Source organism: Capsicum annuum, chromosome 1 (assembly GCF_002878395.1).
Source record: "Capsicum annuum cultivar UCD-10X-F1 chromosome 1, UCD10Xv1.1, whole genome shotgun sequence".
NCBI lineage: Eukaryota > Viridiplantae > Streptophyta > Magnoliopsida > Solanales > Solanaceae > Capsicum > Capsicum annuum.
The window spans coordinates 51755157-51779374 of NC_061111.1; the positions used below are offsets into that span (position 1 = coordinate 51755157).

The 24218-nt window shown below is 34.9% G+C and overlaps 1 protein-coding gene across 1 annotated transcript; it reads left to right on the plus strand.

Annotated features, from left to right (window-relative positions):
- The first annotated feature begins 1368 nt into the window (after nucleotides 1-1368).
- On the plus strand, nucleotides 1369-2031 carry LOC107844991 (uncharacterized mitochondrial protein AtMg00810-like). The gene is made up of 2 exons (XM_016689317.1): nucleotides 1369-1670; nucleotides 1782-2031. Exons 1-2 carry the CDS (start codon nucleotides 1369-1371, stop codon nucleotides 2029-2031), a joined length of 552 nt encoding a protein of 183 aa, XP_016544803.1.
- Nucleotides 2032-24218: the final 22187 nt, after the last annotated feature.

Below are 24218 nucleotides of genomic sequence, written 5' to 3' on the forward strand. Positions count from 1 at the left end.
ATTTTTTGGAAACCAAATCAGAAACATTTCAGAAATTCAAGCAATTCAAAGCCATGGTTGATAAATAAAGTGGTCTGTCCATCAAAACCTTTCACACTGTTGTGGAGATGGAAAGAAGCATGTTGAAAGCAAAGGGACTTCTGAATCATTTTTAGGCTGAAGCTGTGGCGACATCAGTCCATATATTGAACTTGTCTCCTACAAAGGTCGTTTTAAATCAAACTCTATTTGAAGCTTGATGGGGTAGAAAACCATCTGTAAGCTATTTAAGAATTTTTGGTTGTATTGCTTATGCTTTGATAAATTCTCAATTCCGTCATAAGTTGGATAAGAAATATGAAAAATACATTTTATTAGTTATTGTACACAATCCAAAGCATATAGATTGTATAACCTCCTTAGTAGAAAGATTTTAATCAGAAGGGATGTAGTATTTGATGAAACGACATGCTAGAATTGGAGTAGAAGTAAAGAGCAGATTCCTATGCCGACTAGAATCACTTTCGATGGAATTCAATAGCTAAATGGTATAGCTACAGCAATGGATTCTTCTACAACTTCCTCAGATTCATCTTTTTCAGCTTCACCAAGGAAAAAATCTTCATCTACAACTCTTGAAGAACCTCCAGATGAGCCAATTCCATTAAGAAAATCAACAAGGCCTACAACGAATCCCAAGTATGCTAATGACATGTATACACATTATCAATTTTCTTTTGATATTTTAGATCCTATACATTATGGAGAAACAACTAAAAAAGTAAGAGTGGCGGAGTGCGATGGTATAAGAGAGATTCTATCAAAAAAATCGCACATGGGAGATGGTGGAATTACCAGAAGACAAAATACAATCGGCTTGAAGTGGGTCTTCAAGATAAACTTTGTAGCAGATGAGATACTACAGAAGCATAAAGCTCATTTTGTGGCAAAAGGATATGTGCAATAATATGGTATTAATTTTGAAGAACATTCTCTCTAGTTGCTCGATTTTAAACTATTAGACTTATTCTAGAATTGGTTGCGCAGTCACAGTGGCTAGTTTATCAATTTGATATCAAGTGGGCATTACTCAATGGAGACTTATAAGAAGATGTCTATGTAGCACAACCAGAAGGTTTCATAAATAAGGGCGATGAAACAAAGGTCCACAAGCTAAAAAAGGCATTATATGGTTTGAAGCAAGACCCTCGAGCATGGTATAGCAAAATTGATGGATATTTTAAGACAAAAGGATATATGAGAAGTGAGAATGAACTCACATTGTATGTAAAGAAGAAAAGTACTAATTTCATCATTGTTTGCCTTTGCATTGATGATATTATTTATACTATATCTTCTATTTCTCTTGTGGATAAATTCAAGTCGCAAATGATGAATGAGTTTGAGATGTTAGATATGGGTTTATTATATTACTTTCTTGGCCTTGAAGTCCATCAATCTGAAGATGAAATATTTCTATCACAAAGGAAATATGCTAGGGACCTTCTTATTAAATTTGGTTTGCTTAACTGCAAGCCTGCAGCTACACTTATGAATATTGGTGAAAAATTACAGCTTAATGATGGAGCAGAGATGGATAATGCTAGAAGTTTCAGAAGCCTGGTTGGAGGTTTGATTTATCTAACCCACACTCGCTCCGATATTACATTCTCTGTTAGTGTCATTTCCAGGTACATGCAACAACCTTCAAAGATTTATTTTGGAGCAGCAAAAAGGGTTCTGCATTATATCGCTGGAACTATGGACTATGGTATTTGGTATTCATAAGTTTCCAATTTTAGATTATGTGGGTTCACTGACAGTGACTATGCTGGTTCGTTGGATGATAGACAGAGCATTTTAGCTCATGTTTTAACTCTAGGTTTAGGTGTGGTAACTTGGAGTTCAAAGAAGCAAGCTACAACAACGTCGTCAACCTCAGAAATTGAGTACATTGCATCAACTTTAGCAGCTTGTCAAGCCATCTGGCTTAGAAAGATGTTAGCAGAACTTCAGAATAAGCAAAGAAAGTGCAACAGATATATACTGTGACAACAAAGCATTGATCACCATGACAAAGAATCCAAGTTTTCACGGTAGAACTAAGCACATTGATGTTCGATTTCATTTCATTCACGATTTGGTAGAAAAAGAGCAAATCATAGTGAAACATTGCAGCACTCATAAGCAATTAGCTGATATACTAACGAAGTCGTTGGCAACAGAAAAGTTTATTTATTTGAGGGCTTTGCTTGGTGTCTGTAACTTTGAATTAAGAGGGAGTATTGAAGACTAATTAAATGTGTCACCTAGTCAAATTTAATTTGTTAGTAGTTTCCTATTTTCTTGGACTGTTAGCAGTTATGTTGCAGTATGCTTAGTTAGTGGATAGTTGTTAACTTAGTGACTTAGTGGTTTAGTTGTTTTGTAAGTCTATATAAAGTCTTGTCTTTAGTTATTTTTAATATACAGAAAAGCTGAGTTTCAACATATATTGAGTCTTCTTATTTTCAACCTTTTTTCTTTAAGATTTTGCAGTCTATTGTCCAACAGTTGCTTTTATTGCCCTTGGTTCTAGACATCATGTTATATGCATATTCTCTGATTTTATTTTACGAAAGGCATTACAGCTCAACTGAAACTAGTTGGCATGTGCTATATGAATCTTATATATCCACTCTATCCCTTTGACATGCTTCAGTCAAGACAACTTGAGGGTTCTTTAAAAAAAAATGGAGGTTTCTTTTTGGTGCACCCATGTAGTTCCGGGATGTATAGAGGATTGAGTGTCTTTTGTAGAGAACCATATCATTTTGTAGGTTCTTTACTCTTTGATATACCTCTTGTATGAGCATGTTTTCAGCCGTTTGCAAACAACCTCTGTACCCCACAAAGGTAGGAGTATGGTTTGTGCATACCCGCCCTTCCAAGATTCCACTTGTGGGAATATACTGCGAATGTTGTGTTGTTGCTGGTTACAATCATGTTGACTTATTCTTGCATTATCTAGATTATTGGTAAATCAGACTTGCTAATTCTTTTTGTAGATAGTTGTATTTGATATGTTCATTACACTGGAGTCTTTATGTTTAACCAGGTTTCCTGCTCGCAGGTCATATGGAGAACTATTAGGCCTGAACAATCAGTAACTTCCAAAAATTGTTTCAGTTTTTGGAGCTCTCGACCAAAATAAGTCAATTTTTAAATCAATTCACCAAAGTAATATGTTTTTTTGAAACTTTACCAAACTAGTATAAACATTGTTTTCAGTAACGTATTATACTTTAAAATAAGTTAACGGACCAAAAAGAGCCGTGGATGACGTTAAAATAGGAATCGTTATTGTTAATAATGTTTTTGACATAAATTGTTACTGCCAGTAACATTTTTCACATAAAATGTTACCGTGACCAACGAGACTCCGCAACTCTACCACATCAGAATCATTGTACAAATCTGGCGTTAAATTCTTTACTGTCAATTACGTTTTATCTTTAAAACGTTACTCCAAGTAACGATACTATCAAATAAACTCAAAACTCTATAGCATCATAATTTTTGACATTTAAGTCGTTATTAGTAGTCATTTTTTAAGATAAAAACGTTACTATGGGTAACAATTCTATCGAATCAAATCACGGACCTGCAAAGTTGGAATTACCAATAAAATGTTACTGTCAATAACATTTTAGCTCTAAGATTGACTGACAATAACAATTAACAACAAAGACATTCCAACAAGTGACAACTCTAAGGTGTGACTGACAATAATTTGATGTCACTTGTTACTCGAAGTTTTGAGTTGATTTGTTAGTAACGTTACTCAGAGTAACATTTTAAATATAAAAAGTAATTGACAGTAACGAATTGACAGATTTGTACAAAGATTCTGATGTGGCAGAGTTGCAGAATTGCAGAGTCTCGTTACTTTCAGTAACGTTTTATGTCAAAAACGTTACTCGCAGTAATATTTTATGATAAAAACGTTACTCGCAGTAATATTTTATGTCAAAAACATTACTTGCAGTAACATTTTATGTCAAAAACGTTACTGACAGTAATGATTCCTATTTTAACGTCATCCACAACTCTTTTTGTTCCGTGAACTTTTTTTAAAGCATAATACGTTACTGGGAACAATCCCAACGTTTATACTAGTTTGGTAAAGTTTCAGAAAAACATATTACTTTGGTGAATTGATTTAAAAAAATGACTTATTATGGTCCAGAGTTCCAGTTTTTGCTAAGGTTAGTTATTATTAGACCTTTTGGGTCAGGGTCAGCGCTATGTAGCACAACAAAATGTTTCAATTTTTATCTCAATTCCTGGTGTTTGACGCAGTACATCTGATCCAAAAGACTAAGATGTTCGACCACATCCCCTAGTCTTGTCATTCGAGGAGTCTCTATCGACAATCTATATAGATTTGCTACAATGGTTGTGTTATATATAGTATTATAGCCCTATACAAAGTAATATTCATGTTACTACCATTTTGTAATCAAAATTTTCTTCAAATGTAAGTTCTATGTGCCGGTGAGGATCTTTCCAGCAAACAAACATTAATCCGAATGATTAATCTTTGAGGCAGCTCCAGCAACTGCTTCCGCCTACCTCACTGTCTTCAATATGGTCTTCTTTGCAACCTCAGCAGCAAATAGCACTGCAATCTATTCTATCATCATAAAGTTGTGGAAGATGGCATGTTTTCTCCAATACAATCTCGTCCTTAACTTAGTGAATCATAAATTATCAATTATTCGAGATACTTGATTCTTTCTCATGTATATCATTCATTTGGGCATGAGGACATGCACCAGCCAGCTATTGGTTTGGGATAAAGTATGCAAGCAATAGCTGAAGCCTTTCATTTGTTGTGCGTACACTAAAAGTGGTGCAGTTGATCTTGCTTCAGCAAAAGAGGAGCATTTGACAGTTGTCCAGGAAACTACTCGTGTTACAGCTATCCTATTGTTTGCATTTTCTTAGATTGTTATAGCTCAAGAAGAACATCAGGAATATTGATTCTTAGGTAGTGATATTTTCATGCCTTTGATTGAGATTTGAGAAGTTAATTGCAATAGTTCTTACTACTTGTGATATAAGGTGTGTAGGAGTATGGCTTTTCCATCTTCCTTTTGCTCAACAGTCAGCAGTATAAAGCTACTGTATTATTTTATTTTTCCGCGCAGAAAGAAGTGATTCGAATACCTTGTTAACATTTTGGGAAAACCCTATTCTAGAACAAGTAGAGTAAATATTTTGCCTCCCCATTTAATTCGAAACTGTTGGGGCATTTAACAAGCTGCTTCTCATAAGGGCACAGTAAGAGATTCCCAGATGTGAAAAACTCGATCTGAGAATCTTCAAAATCAGAACAATGTTGGAATTCAAAATACGATTGCTTCGAAGCTAAAATATGTTAGTATAATTCAAAACGTGGAAGGCTATACCTAAGTTAAGGATAGAAAGAGTAGTTGAAGTACGGAGTCAGCTGTTCAATCATAGTCTTCTAACTCCGTCGATCCAAAAGCCTTACAAAAAAAAAGATACAGTAACTGCAACTTACTATTATAGAAGTTCATTCAACAAATATTCAAAACTGCCTACCACGCTCTATTCAACAAATGTTCGAAACTGCCTACCACACTCATTCTTTCTTCCTCCCTCGGCCCCCTTCTCCTTTAAAGCATTATTTCTTTATAACAACATACTATGCTAATCCAAATGGGCCATGACAAGTAATATCAATCAGAAATGTAACAATTAGCTTGTGACATATATCAATTCATGCACATTCAATCATACCACTATATATCATTGACATCCGGCTACGATAATCCTAATTCATGTGTATACATTCTTCACCTTGCTTGTTTTATTTACACCTTTAATCGTAACCTACATATCAAGCAATAACACATACACCGTAGGCTAATCAACAAGAATAAAAAGAGTAACAAGGTCAGCTTGAAAGAGAATACTATCAAAATCAAGGCATCAACATTTTGGATGACTGAGATTTATCCTCTGGAAAGAAAGAATTAACAGATATATTCAACACATGAATGTTTTTACTGGTTAATTCTTAAATGCAAACTTGTTCAATAAAATTGTAAGTTTGGATTATTCTCAGATTTACAGTAACTTCGAATTGAAACATAGAATCCAGAGAAAATTGAAGGAAATGTGTCATTTAAGTCTTGAATAAAGGATTGGTGACATTGACCAACTTAAAGGGTCAAACATAATTAGAAAACTTGATTAAGTGGATTGTGGACTCGATATAATATTTTCAAACCTTTCTAATCTTTTCAAAAATACAAATCAACCCACACCCCTTTCCACCCCAAATTATCAACCGTCTCTCTTCTCTCTCGAGACAGTTTCTCCCAAATAACAACTCTGCAAATTTCTCCTTTCAATCCCCAATGACTTCAGTCTCCAGTGATAAATAGTTGGGCTTTGAGTTTTTTCGACTTTCAACCACCAATCAATGTGGCAACCTTGCTCTCCGGCCACAACAGCTGCGAGTTCTTCATCGTTCCTTTTCTTCTTTCAAAGGTAAAAAATTATGGCCTTTTTAGCTTTGAAGAAAAAGAGGAACTTGAGCCAACTTCTCTTCTAGTATTGGTTAACAATCAATATTTGTTATTTTAATTTGAAATGCAGTGTAACTAAAATCCTAATTTTTGGTATTTCTTCGTTTCTCTTTTTGGAGTGAAATATGATTTTTTGTTGCTTGTTACGTTTTTTGAAGTTTGATTTTCGTTGTTTGTGTTTGTAAAAAGAACGCAACAATGTTAGTGTTTTTGGTGTTGCTCCCGTTACTGAGTTGATTTATTCTTGTTCTTGGTAAAAATGATGTTAACCATCTGATGCAACAAATTAACCATTTGATGCAATAGATTAACTATCTGTTGCAACAAATTAACCTTCTGATGCAATAGATTAACTTTTTGATCCAACAGATTCTGATGCAACAAATTCAACAAATTAACCATTAGATGAAACAAATTAACCATCTGATATAACAACTTAACTATCTGACACAATAGATTAACCATTTTATGCAACAAATTAACCATCTGATGCAACAGATTAACCATCTAACGCAATTGATTAACCATCTGACATAACGGATTTAAACATCCGATGCAACAGATTAACCATCTGATGCAATCGATTAACCATCTAATGCAATAAATTTATAATATAATACAACAGATTAAACATTTGTTGCAACGGATTTACCATCGAATGCAACAGAGGAACCAACTAATTAAAAAACTGATGCAATAGATATACCATCTGATGTAATGGAGAACCATCAGATTAAAAATCTAATGCAATAGATTAATCATCCAATGCAATAGATGAACCTTCTGATGGTTAAAATCCTATCAACTATTCCAACAGGACACGTCCAATACTTTTTTCAATTGATCATTCATCTATTGTGATAGACGACCCTTGTATTGGAAGAACCTAAATAATATTGACCGTTAATAACAGTTCTAAAATATCACTCATATATTGCAACAGATGTGTGATTTATTGCACAGACCAGTCATCTATTTCAACAGATGAGTAATCTGTTTTTATTACTGCAATAGATTACTCATCTATTTCAATATGTTAGTTATATATTGCAACAGATAATCTACCTGGTGCAACATATATGTGATATGTTGGAACTATTATTTTACCATTATACATATTAGATATACTGTTATCCTTTTTTAATGATACATTAATCAATTATAATCTATTTTATGTTTCTGTTATTTTTAGACTATATGGCTCCTAAATGTCCAAGTAAAGGAACAAGTGAAATAGCTAGGCTATATCCACCACTCTATGAGTTTGCGTTACAAGTGTTATCTTAATCAAGAGTAGAAGATGATGGACATAGGGAGGAGGAATGTTTCAAAAGAGATGATCCAAATGCTAATAGCCCTTCCACTGAAGAGTTGGTCAAACCCTTCAGCATTGATTGTTATCCTATGAGAATGCAGTGTGATGGGGCCACAAATTTAATGGGTACTTTTGTGGTTAAGTCAACCATGGGAAAATCTTTCGATGCCTTCAGAAAAATACTTCAAGAACAAAAATTGGATGCTTATTTCAGAGACAGCTGCTTTGGATAATATCTGGATTTATCGGACGACAACAGTGCTTGTTTCCAAATGAAAATGGTATATGATCTTCTCAAGCGTAGGTTTATGTATGAAAATAAAGATAAGATGGATGAGGTGTGGATAAATTATAGTTGCATGCTCGTTTGTTTTGGTTGGAAGGAGTTTTCCATAATTACTAGACTAAAATATTATCCTCTTTCTCCTTCTCAAGTTATACCTATTCTAATCCAAAAACCCAACCCGCAAACCCAAAATAGGAAAAGGCATATGGAGTGATCGTGATGACCTGCTGTCTATTATTGGTCCAAGCTTTAAAAACAAAAATTTGATAGAAGCGTTAAAAGGTAAAAGACTTTCAAAAAAGCACAAGTAATCATTGTGCTTGGTTTGGTTTGTACATAATATTCTTTGGGCGAGAGACATTAACAACAACATAAGCCTTGGTTTAATAAACTTCTCCAAGGATCTTGAGGCATTTAACAGCTATCCTTGGGCTTATGAAAGCTTCAAAGTGACTATCAAATATTTGTTAACTCCGGTAACACCAAAGACAGTCAACTTATATGGCTTTCCATGCTAAATGTTTCTTTTATTATGATATGATTTATTTTTTTATTCAATAATGCTTTTGATTTATTGGCGTTATTTTATAGGCTTGGGCATTTGAAGTCATTCCTTATTGAGAAAACAAGTGAACTACCAAGAAAGTTAAGTTTTTTGTCCAAGAATCTTGAGATGGTTGTCGGACAAAACTGAGAAAAATGAAAAATTTATTGATCTCTTCACCCCCCGAAGGATGCATTAAGTATAATTATAATTAAATTTTTATTTTAATTAATGATTTTTTTGAATGATCTAATCATCATTCTAATATATGTAATGATTTATGTTAGATTGTGCATCCGTCACTTATTCTGACCAATCGAGAGTTAAAGATGCCATTTTTTCTGACCAATCAAGAGTTAAAGAGGCCATTTTTTCTTACTTTACGATCTGTGCTAACTTTATCGAACCTTAAAGTCATTGATAGAATAAAAATAGAATTATTTGGAGCAACAACCATCACAAGAAAAATAATTTTGGAGGGTGGACTAGTTGTTATTGATGGTCCTAGTGGTGATGGAGTTGTTGGTAGTGGTAGTGGTGCTACTTTTGGGGCTAATGATTCTCCTCTTACAGTTTTTAAAACAAATAATTATGAGTATGATCATACTGGTTATACAGATTTGGCCTCTCCTAGCGAGTGTTCAACATGCAAATATCAAGACTGTAAGGCAAAACATGATGTAGTGATTAATGCTATTAATGCTTTAACTACTTCTGTAAAGGAATTGACATCTAAGAGGGGTCATCCACTCCATTAGAGATTAAGACTAATAGGAGAAGGAAAGTAATTTTCAAGGCATTATCAAGAATCTAAAAAAAGTGAAATTGCAACTCCGTTGTCCAGGTGTTGCACTATTGAGCAATGTACAAGGGCATAGGAGAGCAGCATGAGCTGAATAACGTGAATATTTATTATCTGTTCTAACTAACAAATATACACGTATCTATTTCAACAGATGACATATCTGCTAGAAATTATCAAACAGATATGTACATCTGTGTCAATAGTTGACTAACTTGTTGCATCAGATACACTATCTATTGCAACATGTGTCTCGTATATTTTAGCAAATCAAATAAATCAACATACTATTTTTATTTTTTCTAACAAATGACCTATTTGCTGCAGTAGATGAGTTATCTGTTGAGATAAATTAAATTAAGACTTCTTACCATTTTAGTTTTTACAAACAAATGAGTCATATGTTGTAACAGATGGGTAATTTATTGAAAATTATCGTACAAGTCTTCATCGTGTTATATTTTATCCTAATAGATGATCCATATGCTGCAACAGAAATATAATCTATTTAGGACATTTGAAATAGGAGGAAGACCTGTTTGATTTGCTAAAACAAATGTGTTATCCTTTTTCATTTTGTTTGTATCTCTGTTATTAGCATTGCAATTCTAGCTTTTTAGTTGGACGTCATAATAGAAGCACTCTGACCAGAATTAACAATATGCTACTCTTTTTATGGAAATAGGAAGAAGCAAAAGCATAGAAATCATATGCAAGAGACATTAAAGATCCACGATGACCAAAGCGGAATTCCATAACACCGAATGAAGAAAAAGTTGTCCATATTGAGTAGATCTTTATAGCTTGAGTCTACCAAAGTAATAACCTCACCCCTCCTTAGGAATTATTGGCATCAAAACTTAAATTGTTGATTTATTTATTGAGATCTGTACCCATAACAATTTTTTTACATTTCATTTATTTAATGTAATTTCTAAAGGCTTTGATTTATTTTATTTTTTCTATGAATTTTATTTTATCCTTAGATTTGAGCTTATTAATTATAATGGAATACTATATTCAAATATTGCAACAGATAATGTATTTGTTACAATAGATAATATGTCTATTGGAAAATATAAAAAATATTTAGACATATTTTGCAACATGTAGGTAATCTTTGGAAATTATCAAACAAGTCTTTCCACAGTTGTAACAGATAAGACTTAGATAGAAACATCGGCATAATCCAATAGATGACCAACCTTTTATAATATATAAACTATCTATCAGAACAGATAGAATATATTTTGCAACAGATAGACAATCTGTTGCATTATAAAAAATGAAACTTTCACTAGACAAAAAAAATTACCACTGCATGTAAAGAGAAGTGACTTGAAATAAAAAACTATTATTTCACAGGCTCTTCTTTATACACAAGATCAAAGAGTCTAGATAGTACTCCATAAGCCAGACCTATTGCATGTTTGCCATAATGTTATTGCTTAGAAAGGTCGTTGGCTCGACCATTTCTGTATCGGTCAGCAAACATTCGATGTGTACAAGCGTGTACGACCTGCACGTGGCATCAATTTTATTTTTTAAAAGGTTTATGTCCTTGTTTTGAACTTTAAAATTCCATGGTTACTTCATCAATACTTCCTCTAGAAAATGATCCATCAGTTTACTCTGTCTCGATAAGATGTGGAACAACTCCAACAGTGGCTGCATGTGGGTAAAAAAATCAGCCTCGTCCAAGAAAGGTAAGTTGCAGTCATAAACCTTAATCTTTCTCTCCTCGAGTAGTATCTTAATAGCCCGATAATGTATGACGTCCACGTTTATGACTATAAGAATCCTCTTTACCTCGGTCCATCTCTTGCCATGTGGATTTGGCCTCTCATCTCTAACATATTTTATCATTTCTTAAACCTATTGGAACCCAGAAACTAACGAATAAAATTCTGCGCCACTAGGATTTGATGCTAACTTACTGAGATCATCTTACCTATACTTAAAATTCTTGTAGAAGTCGAGGTCCATTATTCTATTGGCAACATTATAAGCTTCCGAGTAAGCTAATTGTTTTCCCCTCTTGAGGCAGAGAATTTCTTCAATATACTGTGATATAAGAAGTCAATTTTTAAATAGGTTAGTAATTATAAAGAAGGAAAATATAGTAGAAAGATGCAACGGATAGTCCATCTATTTCAGAGGGTTCTAACGCAACTTATGCAACATATGGGTAATATATTGCAACAGAACTACCACTAGTTGCACCAGAATATACAACTCATTTGATGCGTAGCTTCTTCTTCAGGGAGTAGATTATAAGACTAGGTTAGGAAAACTAAACTTACCTTATCCACGTACTGCATATGCATATCTATCATACTCTTGAAGTTTTGGACGGAAAAAGTATGGATGGGGTAATCTTCTATGCCTTGGTTGGCATTCTTGGCCCATCACAAATCCCTCTTCTCTTTGGTGTCAAGTTTCGTGTATATGTCCACATTCTTCAATGGCACCTGAACTTTGGCACTTGAACTTCAATAACTTTTGAAAAGAAAGTATTTGTAATTTTTTTAATTTCTGATTGGAGAGTACTTGGCTAATTGCTCTTTACTTCCTCCTACCTGCCACTATAGGAGTGTATGTCTCCCTCACCTTATTGGATGGTATGATGATGTGTGAGCAGATGCTAACATATTTAAGGTTTTTAAATGAGAATAATTGCAAAGTTTTAAGAAACTTTTATTGTTTGTGATTGTTTTCCCTTTGATATTGTAGTAAAAGTTGCGATACAAGAGAATCAACAATTATGGGAGTAAAAGAGTTAATTTCTGAGCAAGTAGAGAAGGAAGAATAGTTGATGACTTATCTGATAAGTCATCATCCTTGTGATAATATATCAAAGTTGTCGTCAGGCTTTGATAGAGAATGGCTTTCAGTTGGAATGTGTGACAGCATCTGTGATAGGCTGTCAGATGTCTGATAAGCCATCAGGTTCATCGTCAGGCTTAGGTAGGGAATGGATTTTGAAGTGAAGAAGTGATGACATCTCTAATAAGTAATCATATGTTTGATAAGCTGTCAAGCCTCATCATCAACCCAAGGTTGAGATTATCAAAGTGAAGAGGAGCTGACTACATTCTTGATAAGCTGTCAGACTCTTGATAATCCATCGCACACGTCGTCACCTGTCTGAGAAAATACTGTGATCTATGATTTTATTTCCATAATTAGACTAAAGTATTTAAAGCATATGTTAGGGTTTTCATTCATCATCTTGAACATCTTAGAATGGCTGGAACTTATTCCAAGGGAGTTTACTTTTCTTTTTGGCTCTCTTAACTTAGAATTTAATTTACAACACTTTGATTTGGTTGTGGGAATTTTCTCTTGAAATTCGAAGAGAATCAACTTCATACTTCATCTTTTGTAAGTTTAATTACTTTGAATGATGAATATAATTGGTGCTATCTTTTTCTTTCTCATGTGGAACTAAAACCAACAACTAGGGTTGTGGGATCTATGATTATTCCTCCATGTATTTAATAGTTGGTTAGAGTTTGAGTAATTATTGGAACATCTTGATAATTCTTTTGTATTAATTATTTTCTGTTCTTTGTAAACAATAGATCTCGCCTTATTTTGATTTGTTTGAACTGAGAAAAAAAAACTAAAGGTAGTGAATTATCAACGAGGATTTGGGAAGGTTAAGTTCCTATCTAATAATTAATGTTGTCACAAGATTGATCAACTTGAGATAAAATCAGTATGAATAGAATGTTTTCCTAAGCTCAAGAGAATTAAGGAGTTCAACATGTTAGTAGGTTGAGAAACACTTATATGGAATGTCGAAACTGATAATTTGATGTTTCCCACAAGTCATGAGAACCCAATACTGCTGTCATTGTTCATTGAGGATTAATAATCATAGTGATCACAACCTTAGATTCTCTCTATCATTGATTTGAAATATTGCATTTTAAGCTTGGAGTTTCTAAAGCAAACGGAAGTGTTAATAACTTTAGTTCAATCATTACAAACCCCCATTTTATCTTTTTGTATCATTTATTTGAATTTAACTTGTAGCTTTAGTTTCAAATTAATTTAATCACCACTCACATTATTCCTTGTGGATTCGAACCCGACTCCAAAGTTGGGTAAATATATTGATAATGACCGCCTTGCACTAAATTGCCGTGTAAGTTGAGTGTTATCGAAAAATGGCGCCGTTACTGGGGAACAATTTGGCGTATTGAGTTGGTTTGAAATTTTAGCCTACTTGCTTGATTTCAAACTTGTAAATATTTGTTTTTAGTTTTCTTTTATCTCTTGTGTTGGGTAGATTTTTATTTGAGTTTACTTATTGCTATGGCATCGTGGAATGAACATGAGCTTGGTGGTTGGAAATCTTATCTTGATGATCCATGTCCATATTATGATAGACCTCATTTTTGGTAAGATTGTAGATATGCTCCACGGAGAGAGATGTATGCACTATCTCCATCCTACCAGGAGTATGATTATTTTTTATGTGGTGGTCAAGATGGACATTGTAGTGATTGCCCAAATACCTCCTCCCCCTATTGTGCTAACCCAAATTCTAGTTCTTCTTATGAGTTTGATAGGTCTTATGGTCAAGAAAAAGGAATAACGAAGCACCAAAAAGAGTGGCATTGAAGCTATATTTCAACTAATGTTAGATCTTCAGAAAGAAATATATGATATCGTATGTCATATGCGTCAAGAAAAGAAGCCAATCATTCATGAGGAGATAGATATAGAGGTCAATCATCAAAGCATTCTTGTATATTATGTTAAGATGATATCTTGTCTGAGGAATCATTTAAAATAATTGAAGAGTGTGAAGATGAGGAGCAAGAACCCTATATTAATGTTGAGCTTGATGTTGATCAACCCTCAGTGATTTTCCAACCAACCAAACCAACCATGAGAGATTATGCCAAGATTGAGGACATGGTGCTAGGGGCAAAAGAAAAAACAAAAAAAATATCTAATAAAGACTCTAGCCCAATTCAAAGTGAAAAAGTCGAGAAAGCGAATAAAAGTGAGTGTGTAGTAGATAGTGTAAATTTTGAAGTAGGATTGATAGGGCCTCATTCAAAGCACTTTTCTACATTATGTTTAGATGATATCTTGTTTGTGGCATCATTTAAAATAGTAGAAGAGTGTGAAGATGTGGAACAAGAATCCTATATTCTTGATTTTACATTAGACAAGAGAAACATAAAAACACACCTCACTTTAGACCAAGTGGTTTACCATGCTCAATCCATTACTTGACTTCTTAATTTTTGTACCACCCCCCTATGATCGAGGCAAGAAGATGGACTCTAAGTTGGGGGTAAAATTCATATCCTCAAGGTGGAGGAAAAAACTGAGTTGGATAGTGTCGCAATACTAAATTAGGCGCTTCTTGGGAGGCAACCCAAGGTATTTTGTTGTTTATATTCATATTATATGGTTAACATCAAATCTTCACACCCATGGTGCCACAGGTATATTTCTAACTCTCTTGTTTTGGTTTGACGCATTGGGGACATTGCATGATTTTAAGTTGAGGGTGGGTCTACTTGTGTGTGTTGATGTCCTCTTGGGGTTTTTTTTGTCGTGCCTCTTTTCCCCAGAGTCTTGTTCCTAGTAGAGCCGACATTTTTAGTCGTATTGTAATTTGTTGTAAAATATTGTAGTTGACTAGGAGAAATACAAGTACCTTAGGCAGTGAACATGTTTTTGTTGATTTCTTAACACCTCTCCTAAGGTTTGTTTTATAATTGTGTGATATGCATTTATGTGTAACCACTGTGCATCTTGTTATGGCATTAGTACTAGTGACATGATAACCATTTCTAAATAATTGTATGAACCAAATGGGTAGTAGCTTGTGATGTACCTTTGTGCCATGTATGTGTGAGATACTACCTAGTTCCCATTGTGTGTTAAATCTAGAACTTGGCTGGTTGGTCTTGCCTTGGTGGTAGGATAGTGGTTAGGAAAGGATCATAGGCCATTGTTGATATTAGTCCACTTTTAGCCTAAATGACCTTCCATGTGTAAATAATATCCCTTGATCCTGATTTTGAGCCTGAATACCTATTCCTTTTATTATACCTATCACCTTCTCATTTGTATCACAATGAACCTATTTTGGCCCTGGTCCTCCTTGGACATTATGCACTTTGACTTAGGCAAATGGCCTAAGTTGAGGGTGGGTAGGTGGGTACCGTAGGGGAGCGTGATGTAAAATGAGTATGAAGAAAAATAGAATAAAAGAAAAGAATAAAAAGCTGGGTGTGGTGGAAAAAGAATAAGAAAAAAAAAGTTGTGAAAAAAAAGAAATAATTGTCAAAAAGACAGCACCCATCCTGAATATGTGTGATCAAGAAAAGAGAAGAATAGAAAGAGGTTAATAAGTGAGACCCCAGAAGCTAGTGTATTTTCAAGTAGGCTTAGTCACTTTAAATATTATTGAGTATCATACTAGCCCCTAGCCTACATTACAAGCCAAAGAAAAGACCTATAGTGATCCTAGCTGACCTGTCTAAAAATCTTGGTAATGAAAATAAGGGAAAGCCTATGGTATTTGGCATACATTGATTGGAACTTCATTCTGAGAGTGAGAGTCTCTTGACTGTCCCCATGGTTACATATGAGATATTTAATAAAAGTGAAATGGGAATACTTTGTAGTGAGGGCAAACTGATTACGTTGCTAGCTGCTAACTTATTTGGGTAGTGTAATCTTGGTACATGCATGATTGTTATTGCTGAATTGATACCATATCTTGATTCCTTTGTGTCATATTATTGTTCTTCAATAATATACACAATTGTTTTAAAATTAATTGACCTTGGAGATGGTGAAGAAGTTTTGAGATAATATGGATGTACTCTGTATCCTCTTGGTTGTGTTTTAGTTGCTTGAGGACAAATAATTGTTTTAAGTTTAGAGTTTTGATGTGTGGCATATACTAATACATTGAGGCTTTTAACTGAGAATAATTGCAAAGTCTTAAGCAACTTTTGTCGTTTTTGATTGTTTTCCCTTTGATATTGCAATAAAAGTCAAGATACAAGAGAATCAACAATTATGGGAGCAAAAGAGTTGATTTCTGAGCAAGTAGAGAAGGAACAATAGCTGAAGACTTGTTTGATAAGTTGTTCATCTTGTAATAAGCCATCAAAGTTCCCATCAGGATTAGACAGAGAATGGCCTTCAGCTAAAATGTATGACAACATCTATGATAGGCTGTCAGATGTCTGATAGGTTGTCAGGCGCGTCGTGAGGCTTAGGCAAGGAATGGATTTTGAATTTAAGAAGTGATGACATCTTTGATAAGTCGTCACATGTCTGATAAGCCATGAAGACTCATCATCAGCCCAAGGAAGAGATTATTAAAGTGAATAGGAGCTGACGACATTCCTGATAAGCCGTCACACACGTCGTTACCTGTCTGAGAAAATATTGTGATCTATGATTTTGTTTCTATAATTAGACTAAAGTATTTAAAGCATATGTTAGGGTTTTCATTTATCATCTTGAAGATCTTGGAACGAATGAAACTTATTCCAAGGGAGTTTACTTTTCTTTTTGGCTCTCTTAACTTAGAATTCAATTTTCAACTCTTTGATTTAGTTGTGGAAATTTTCTCTTGAACTTGGAAGAGAATCAACTTTATACTTCATCTTTGTAAGTTTAATTACTTTGAATGATGAATATAATTGGTGCTATCTTTTTCTTTCTTCTGTGGAACTAAAACCCACAACTAGGGTTGTGGGATCTATGATTATTCCTCCATAGATTTAATAGTTTGTCAGGGTTAGAGTGATTGTGGGAACATCTTGATAATTCTTGTGTTTTAATTATTTTCTGTTGGTTGCAAACAATAGATCTTTCCTTATGTTGATTTGCTCGAACTGAGAAAAAACTAAAGGTAGTGAATTATCAACGAGGATTTAGGAAGGTTAAGTTTCCATCTAATGATTACTGTTGTAACAAGATTCATCAACTTGAGATAAAATCAGTATGAATAGAATGAGTTCCTAAGTTTGAGAGAATTAGGGAGTTTAACATCTAAGTAGGTTAAGAAACACTTAGATGGACTGTCAAAACTGATAATTTGATGTTTCCCACAAGTCATGAGAACCCAATACTGCTGTCATTGTTCATTCGGGATTAATAATCATAGTGATCACAACCCTAGTTTCTCTCTATCATTGATTTGAAATATTGCAGTTTAAGCTTGGTGTTTCTAAAGAGAACGGAAGTGTTAATAACTTTTTTTCAATCATTACAAACCCCCATTTTATTTTTTTGTATCATTTGTTTGAATTTAACTTCTAGATTTAGTTCTAAATTAGTTTAATCACCACTCACATTATTCCCTGTGGATTCGACCCGGACTCCAATATTGGGTAAATATATTGACAACGACTGCCTTTCACTAAATTGACGTGTAAGTTGAGCATTATCGTATGACACCCCTCTTGGATTTCAAATGCTCAATAGATTTACCTATAGCCTCTACCTTTTGAAAGAGTTTATCCTAGTTGTCCTTGCACTCTTCATATTTGCAACGAGAACATGAAGGTGATAAGGGTAAGAGGCACTGATGTAAGGGTGAGAGAGACCTGTGTAAGGGTGAGAGGGACCTATAAAAGGGGTGTTTTCAAACATATTTGTTTTGTCTTGAGCATCAATAAACTCATCATCACAACTGTAAACAACATCAACATTCCAACCACCAACATCAAAAACTCTACCTGCAATATCCTAGAAGAAGTGCCCAGATTTGTTGCAGTAGGTTGGTCATAAAGATCTTCAACATTAGGCTGACCTTGCCTAACTTCTCTTCTTATGGCTGTTGCTCTAGTCAATTCCTTCTTTATTAACTCCACTGTTGGGTCTGCTATTGTATCAACAAGACCTAGAGTAATTAAAGAAGTCATCACCAACTCCTGCTTAGTAGGCACGATCCATGAATGCACAACCTATAAAAAAATTACAGATAACATGTTAACACAGATAACTTGTGCAACAGATGATCTTTTTGTCATAACAGTTGATCTATCTATTGTAATAGATTAACAATATGTTGCATCAAATTACCCATATGGTGCATAATTTATAGTAGATATGTAATCTGTTGAGTCGGGTTTAGAGAACCAAAGAAGCAGATGGATAATCTATTATGAAATATGAATCGTCTGTTGCAATAGATTACCCATCTGTTGCACCAGATGGCATAAGATGGGTAATCTATTGAAATAGATGACCCATCTATTACAAGATATGGCATATCTATTTCAATATCTTTCTTTGAGTCAAATTATTTTACTTGAAAGAAGATATACTGCATTATCTGGAGGGTTAAAGAGATCAACCTCCTTAATTTTTATGTTGTTCTTTGTAGCCAACCACCTAAGGATCCTTGGATAAGAAACCTCATCAGGGTAATCCATGACCTGCTTTCAGAGGGGAGGAATGACTTCAAATGCCAAAGCCTAAAAAATGTAAACAAGAAACTAGAAAAAAAATTCATAATAAATATTCAATATAAATTAATGGATGGATAAACAAATAGTGATTAAATTTATCATGAAAGCCCAATGAAAGCCGTTTAATGTGATCATCTTTGGCGATAGCTTTGTCAGTAAATATTTTAAAGTCAAGTTGTAGTTTTCATATCCCCAAGGATAATTGTTGAATTTCTAAAAATCCTCAGCACGTGCCAATAAATAATCTTCTATGACTTTGTTGATGTCTCTTGCCAATACAATGGTATGGGCAAACCAAACTAAGCATAATTAATCCCTGTCATGCTTAGGTATAGTTTTATTCTTGAGATGTTCTATCAACTTATTGGATTTATACCCACGTCCATCAATGTCTAATAACCCATCTATTTTTTCCTTGTGTTGGTTTAGGTGAGTGGTCGTTGGGATAATGCCTTTCATCTATTTGATGGTGGTGGTTTGGCTATCTTGTTTGCCTTAGACCTTTTATGGGCATTTCCTTGATGAGAGGTTCTTCTGGTTCACCGCATCTCAAGCCCATCATTATGGAAAATTCTTTCAAGCAAAAAAAAATTAGCATGCCAGATCCAGATTTCATCTATATTTTTGCCCCCTCCTTTGAATCTTTATCATCCCCCACGTACTTGATCTTGCGCTTGAGAAGACCATATACCATGCTCATTTGGAAACGGGCAGTGTGGTTGTATTACCCCGTATTTTCCTAGCATAATCTAAGTCCCAATATATGAGTATTTGTTTATAAAATTTTTGAAATACTCATTAATTTTCAGTTTAGAGCATGTCATTATGTAGGAAATTCAATTTGATTTCCAACGATGTAAAATTTGCCCAAATCCTATAGCCGGGTAAGAAGTTATGGAGATTTTAAGTTTTAGTCGCTAAACATCATTATTTTGAACCTTAGAACGTCGTGGGGCCAGTCTCAATAACAATTGTGAGTTTTCAATGAGGTACCAGGATGTTGGCATGCCGCACAAGGACCCAGCTCACGTTTGGCGATTTCCAGTGAGCCTCAATGATTATGGCAAGTCACGGAGGTGGCCAAAATGGAATTCCAGTGAAGGACCACGATCTTACCGCATCGTACCTTTGTCTGGTTTCTTAATTGTCCCTTTTCTAGTGACTTGGCGCGATAGTGGCGCATCGTGCCAAGGCCAAAAATTGGGACCTTCAGTTTTCAGCTTGCATTTTAAAATTATTTTGGAGGTATTTGGGTCTTTTTCCTAAGCCCTAAACACATCCTAAACATGAAATTTAACCCCCAATTGACCTAAATACTAATCATTATTCTATTCCTCTCAAATTAAAGATCCCCTTTTCAAGAACAAGAAACCCTAGCTCTCAAATTCAAGGCCAAATCTCAAGAACTCACCATCAATCCTTCCAAATTCATTAACTCAGGCATCCATGGGTTCGTTTCACCCATGGAGTCCAATTATCCTATTTAAATTATAAAATTTTGATCTTTTCAAGTTATTTGACTTTAAATAGTGATTTCACCCATGAATCTCCATGAACTATGATTTTATACCATGTTTCAATGAAATTATTGTTGTTATTCAATTCTCTATGTTTTAATGTTATCATTCCTTGAATTAAATCATGATCTAGTATTATCTATTTTGAATTCATTATTTTACTACAAGTTCCATGACATTCCTATAATTTGATCAAACCATGAACTCCAAATGTTTGATAAAATGACTACAAGCGTGATTGATTTTATAAAAGCCTTCATGTTATGTCCTCCAAGCTTTAGTGTCATTTTACTATCATTGTTTTGAGTCATGGGGGTATTAAATACCCAAAAATCATAGCTATTTACTTAGTCTCATCTAAGTATCTTCATAATAACTTCAGAATACATCATGAGCATTACTAGATCAGTCAGATAAACTCATAAATAGTCAGTAACTCAGTGTCTTTCAGTTAGGAGTAGGATTTAGCACCGAGCGAGTATAGGGATGGTGGATTCCTCGTTAGATAGATAGAGTCGATAGTAGAAATCCCTATACTCTATAAATACATAGCCAGTGTAGGATATAAAGAGTCACTCGTCAGATTAGGCTTGACTATCTCGTAGGGGTCACCCGTTAGTTCAGGCTTGACACCCTTAATCTTTCGGACTGTATATCAGTATAGTGGATCCACATAGCCAACATTAGTACTCGTGGTATGGTATTGAAACCCTTCCATCTGGGGTTATAGGTTGGACCCCAATTAGCTCAGATTGGGGAATATCGATTAGATGATAGCCCCCACAGTCTTAGTCCAATAATCAGACCAGTATTTTAGTCTCAGTATTGTTTGACCAAACCATAAAGATATCAGTATTTTAGCATTTCAGTTTATAGAATTTTATTCAGTTCATGTTATATGCTTGGTCAAGCATCCCTAGTATTTACAGATTTTATGTACCTTCAGTATTTACCGGCTTCTATGCATACACTGTATTTATAGATTTCACATATTTCCAGATCTACAGATTTCATGCTCTCTATTTAGTAATCCATGCTTTACATGTATATTTAGATAATTTATTATTCCTATTCATGAAACCATGCATATCAATCTACCTCATTTAGTTTACCAGTACATTCAAAGTACTGACTGCATAAATTTTCTTGCACTATGATGTATTATATCATAGGTTCTGACACCCAGTTCCTAGACCGTGCTAAGACATTTCAGATATCTCAGCAGTAGTAGTGGTCAGTCCTCATATTTTGAGAATGGAGTATTTCTATTTCATGTTTTTAGTTTAGTAGTTGATTGGAGTTAGTTGGGCCCTAACCTATCAACTCTTAGTCATTCAGTTTAGAAGCTTTCAGATGTTAGAGTCAGTTATTCAGTATTCAAACTTTAGTTGACACTACCGTTAGTTATTCAGTTTGTTTAGATTCCAGTGTTTTTAATATAACTATCTTCTTCAGATTCATAATTCAATTTTTAACACCTTATGGCATATCGGTTATTCTTCTGTATTTATGATTATATTATTCAGTGCTCATAGTAGGTACCAACTCATGGGTTAGCTTATGGTCCCTTGGGACTGTAAGCACCGTTTGATGCCCAGGGTGTACTCTCAGTGTGTTACAAACTTATCATCAGAGCCTATGGTTTTAAAGTAACCTAGGAAGTCTGAAAGTCACATCAAGTAGAGTCTTGTGCATTGGTGTGTAGCTCGCCACACTTATGGATGAGAGACTATAAGGCATTTAGGAAAAGTTTCCCTTCTTTCAGTGTTTATGCCATACGAGTGAACATGAGTTCATGTTAAGCTCTCAGTCTAATCCATTTCTTCCTTCTATTTAAAGAACATGCCTCTCAAAAGGAATAATAGAAGTGGAGCAGGAAACTAACAGCACCTCAGCCCATCCAAACAGATCCTCTGTATGAGCATGTCACTCACGCAGAATTCAGAGTTCTATTCACCATACTACTGAATTCTGTAGCAGCACAGAATGAAAGACCACCTGCTATTTCGATCAACCCAGTGGCCAATACTGCTGCAACCAAAATTTGGGAATTCACCCGGATGAATCCACTTTCTTTCATGGGATCCAAGTCTGAAAAGGATCCACAAGAATTCTTAGATATGGTTCAAAAGGTAATGGATACCATGGGGGAAACATCCAGTGAGAGTGCTGAGTTAGCTATGTATTAGTTGCAAGATGTAGCCCATACTGGTTTAAGCAGTGGAAGGTAGATAGGGGTATTGATAGAGTTTTCCACAGGTTTGTTAGACAGATTCTTCCTATTAGATTTGAGGGAGGCCAAGGTTTTATAATTTATTAACTGAGGTAGGGAAGCATGAGAGTGAAGGAGTATTCCCTTAAGTTTACTCAGTCAGATAGATATTCTCCTCATGTAGTAGCTGACAGCAGGTCCAAGATAAGTAAGTTTGTGTCTAGTGTATCTGACAGCATGGTCAAGGAGTGTAGAACCGCAATTCTTATTAGGGAGATAGACTTCTCTAGGCTGGTGATCCATACTCAACAAATAGAGGAGTAGAAGATTAAGGAGAGGAAGAGAGGAAACAAGATAGCTAGGATGGGTATTTTTAATTTCAACTAGCTAAGGTCAAAAGGTGGTAACCGTTCTCAGTTTTATCAGAGGTCTTTAGCCCCAGCACCCTCGTCAGCCAGTGCCTCCGTAACCAAATTCAAAACTAATAACAGGGATAGATCACCAGGCTCTAAGTCCCAAGGCAGTGTTAGCAGTGCACGTACGAACCTTCTATATTAGAAGGATGGCAGGAACCATTAGGGTGAGTGTAGAGCAAGTCGTGATGTGTGCTTCAGGTATGGAAATCCAAGCCATCGGATTCGAGAGTATAGGGTAGCTGCTCAAAAAGGTAGGTATATGCACCAGCAGGGATAGTCTAATCAGTCGTCAGTTCCATTCGGTCACCAAATTAATAGGGTGCCACTTCCAGTGCTACCAGTGGTCAGCGTCCTAACAGATTATATGCTCTTCAGTCCTGCCAATATCAAATATATTCTCCTGACGTGGTTACTGATGTTTTATAGGTCTTTTACTTACTTGTTTATGCATTACTAGACCCTATAGCTATTCTTTCTTTTGTAACTTCATATATTAACATCAATTTTGGAGTCATTCCTGAAACTCTGACAGAGCCTTTTTCAGTGTCTACACCATTAGGTGTTTCCAGTGAAGCCAAACAGGTATATAGGAACTATCCAGTCATAATATCTTAGAAAGTTACCTCATTTCATCTCGTGGAGTTAGAGATGATGTACTTTGATGTAATTCTCTTAATGGATTAGCTCCACTTATCCTATGTCTCAGTTGATTGTAGAAACAAAATAGTTCATTTTCATTTCCCAAATGAACTAGTCGTTGAATAGAGGGGTAGTTGTAAAGCCCCGAAAATGGGCCACGAAGCGTCACACGGTGCTTAAGGCTACAAGTAGCCCCAAGCTAACCCTTTGAGCCATTTTTCATACCATTAAACACTCATCGACAGGATTACTATAATCAAACATCAAGATATTCTCCATAATATCATAATTCAAAACGAAAAAGATGTAGAAAGTAACAAAATACGACCTCGCTACAAGACTGATCAATCTAACCATCTAGTATGATAAGCCTCTACTGTATAACACTGAGCCATTGGGACAGACCCCAACTGACCCTAACATCAGGGAATAAAAT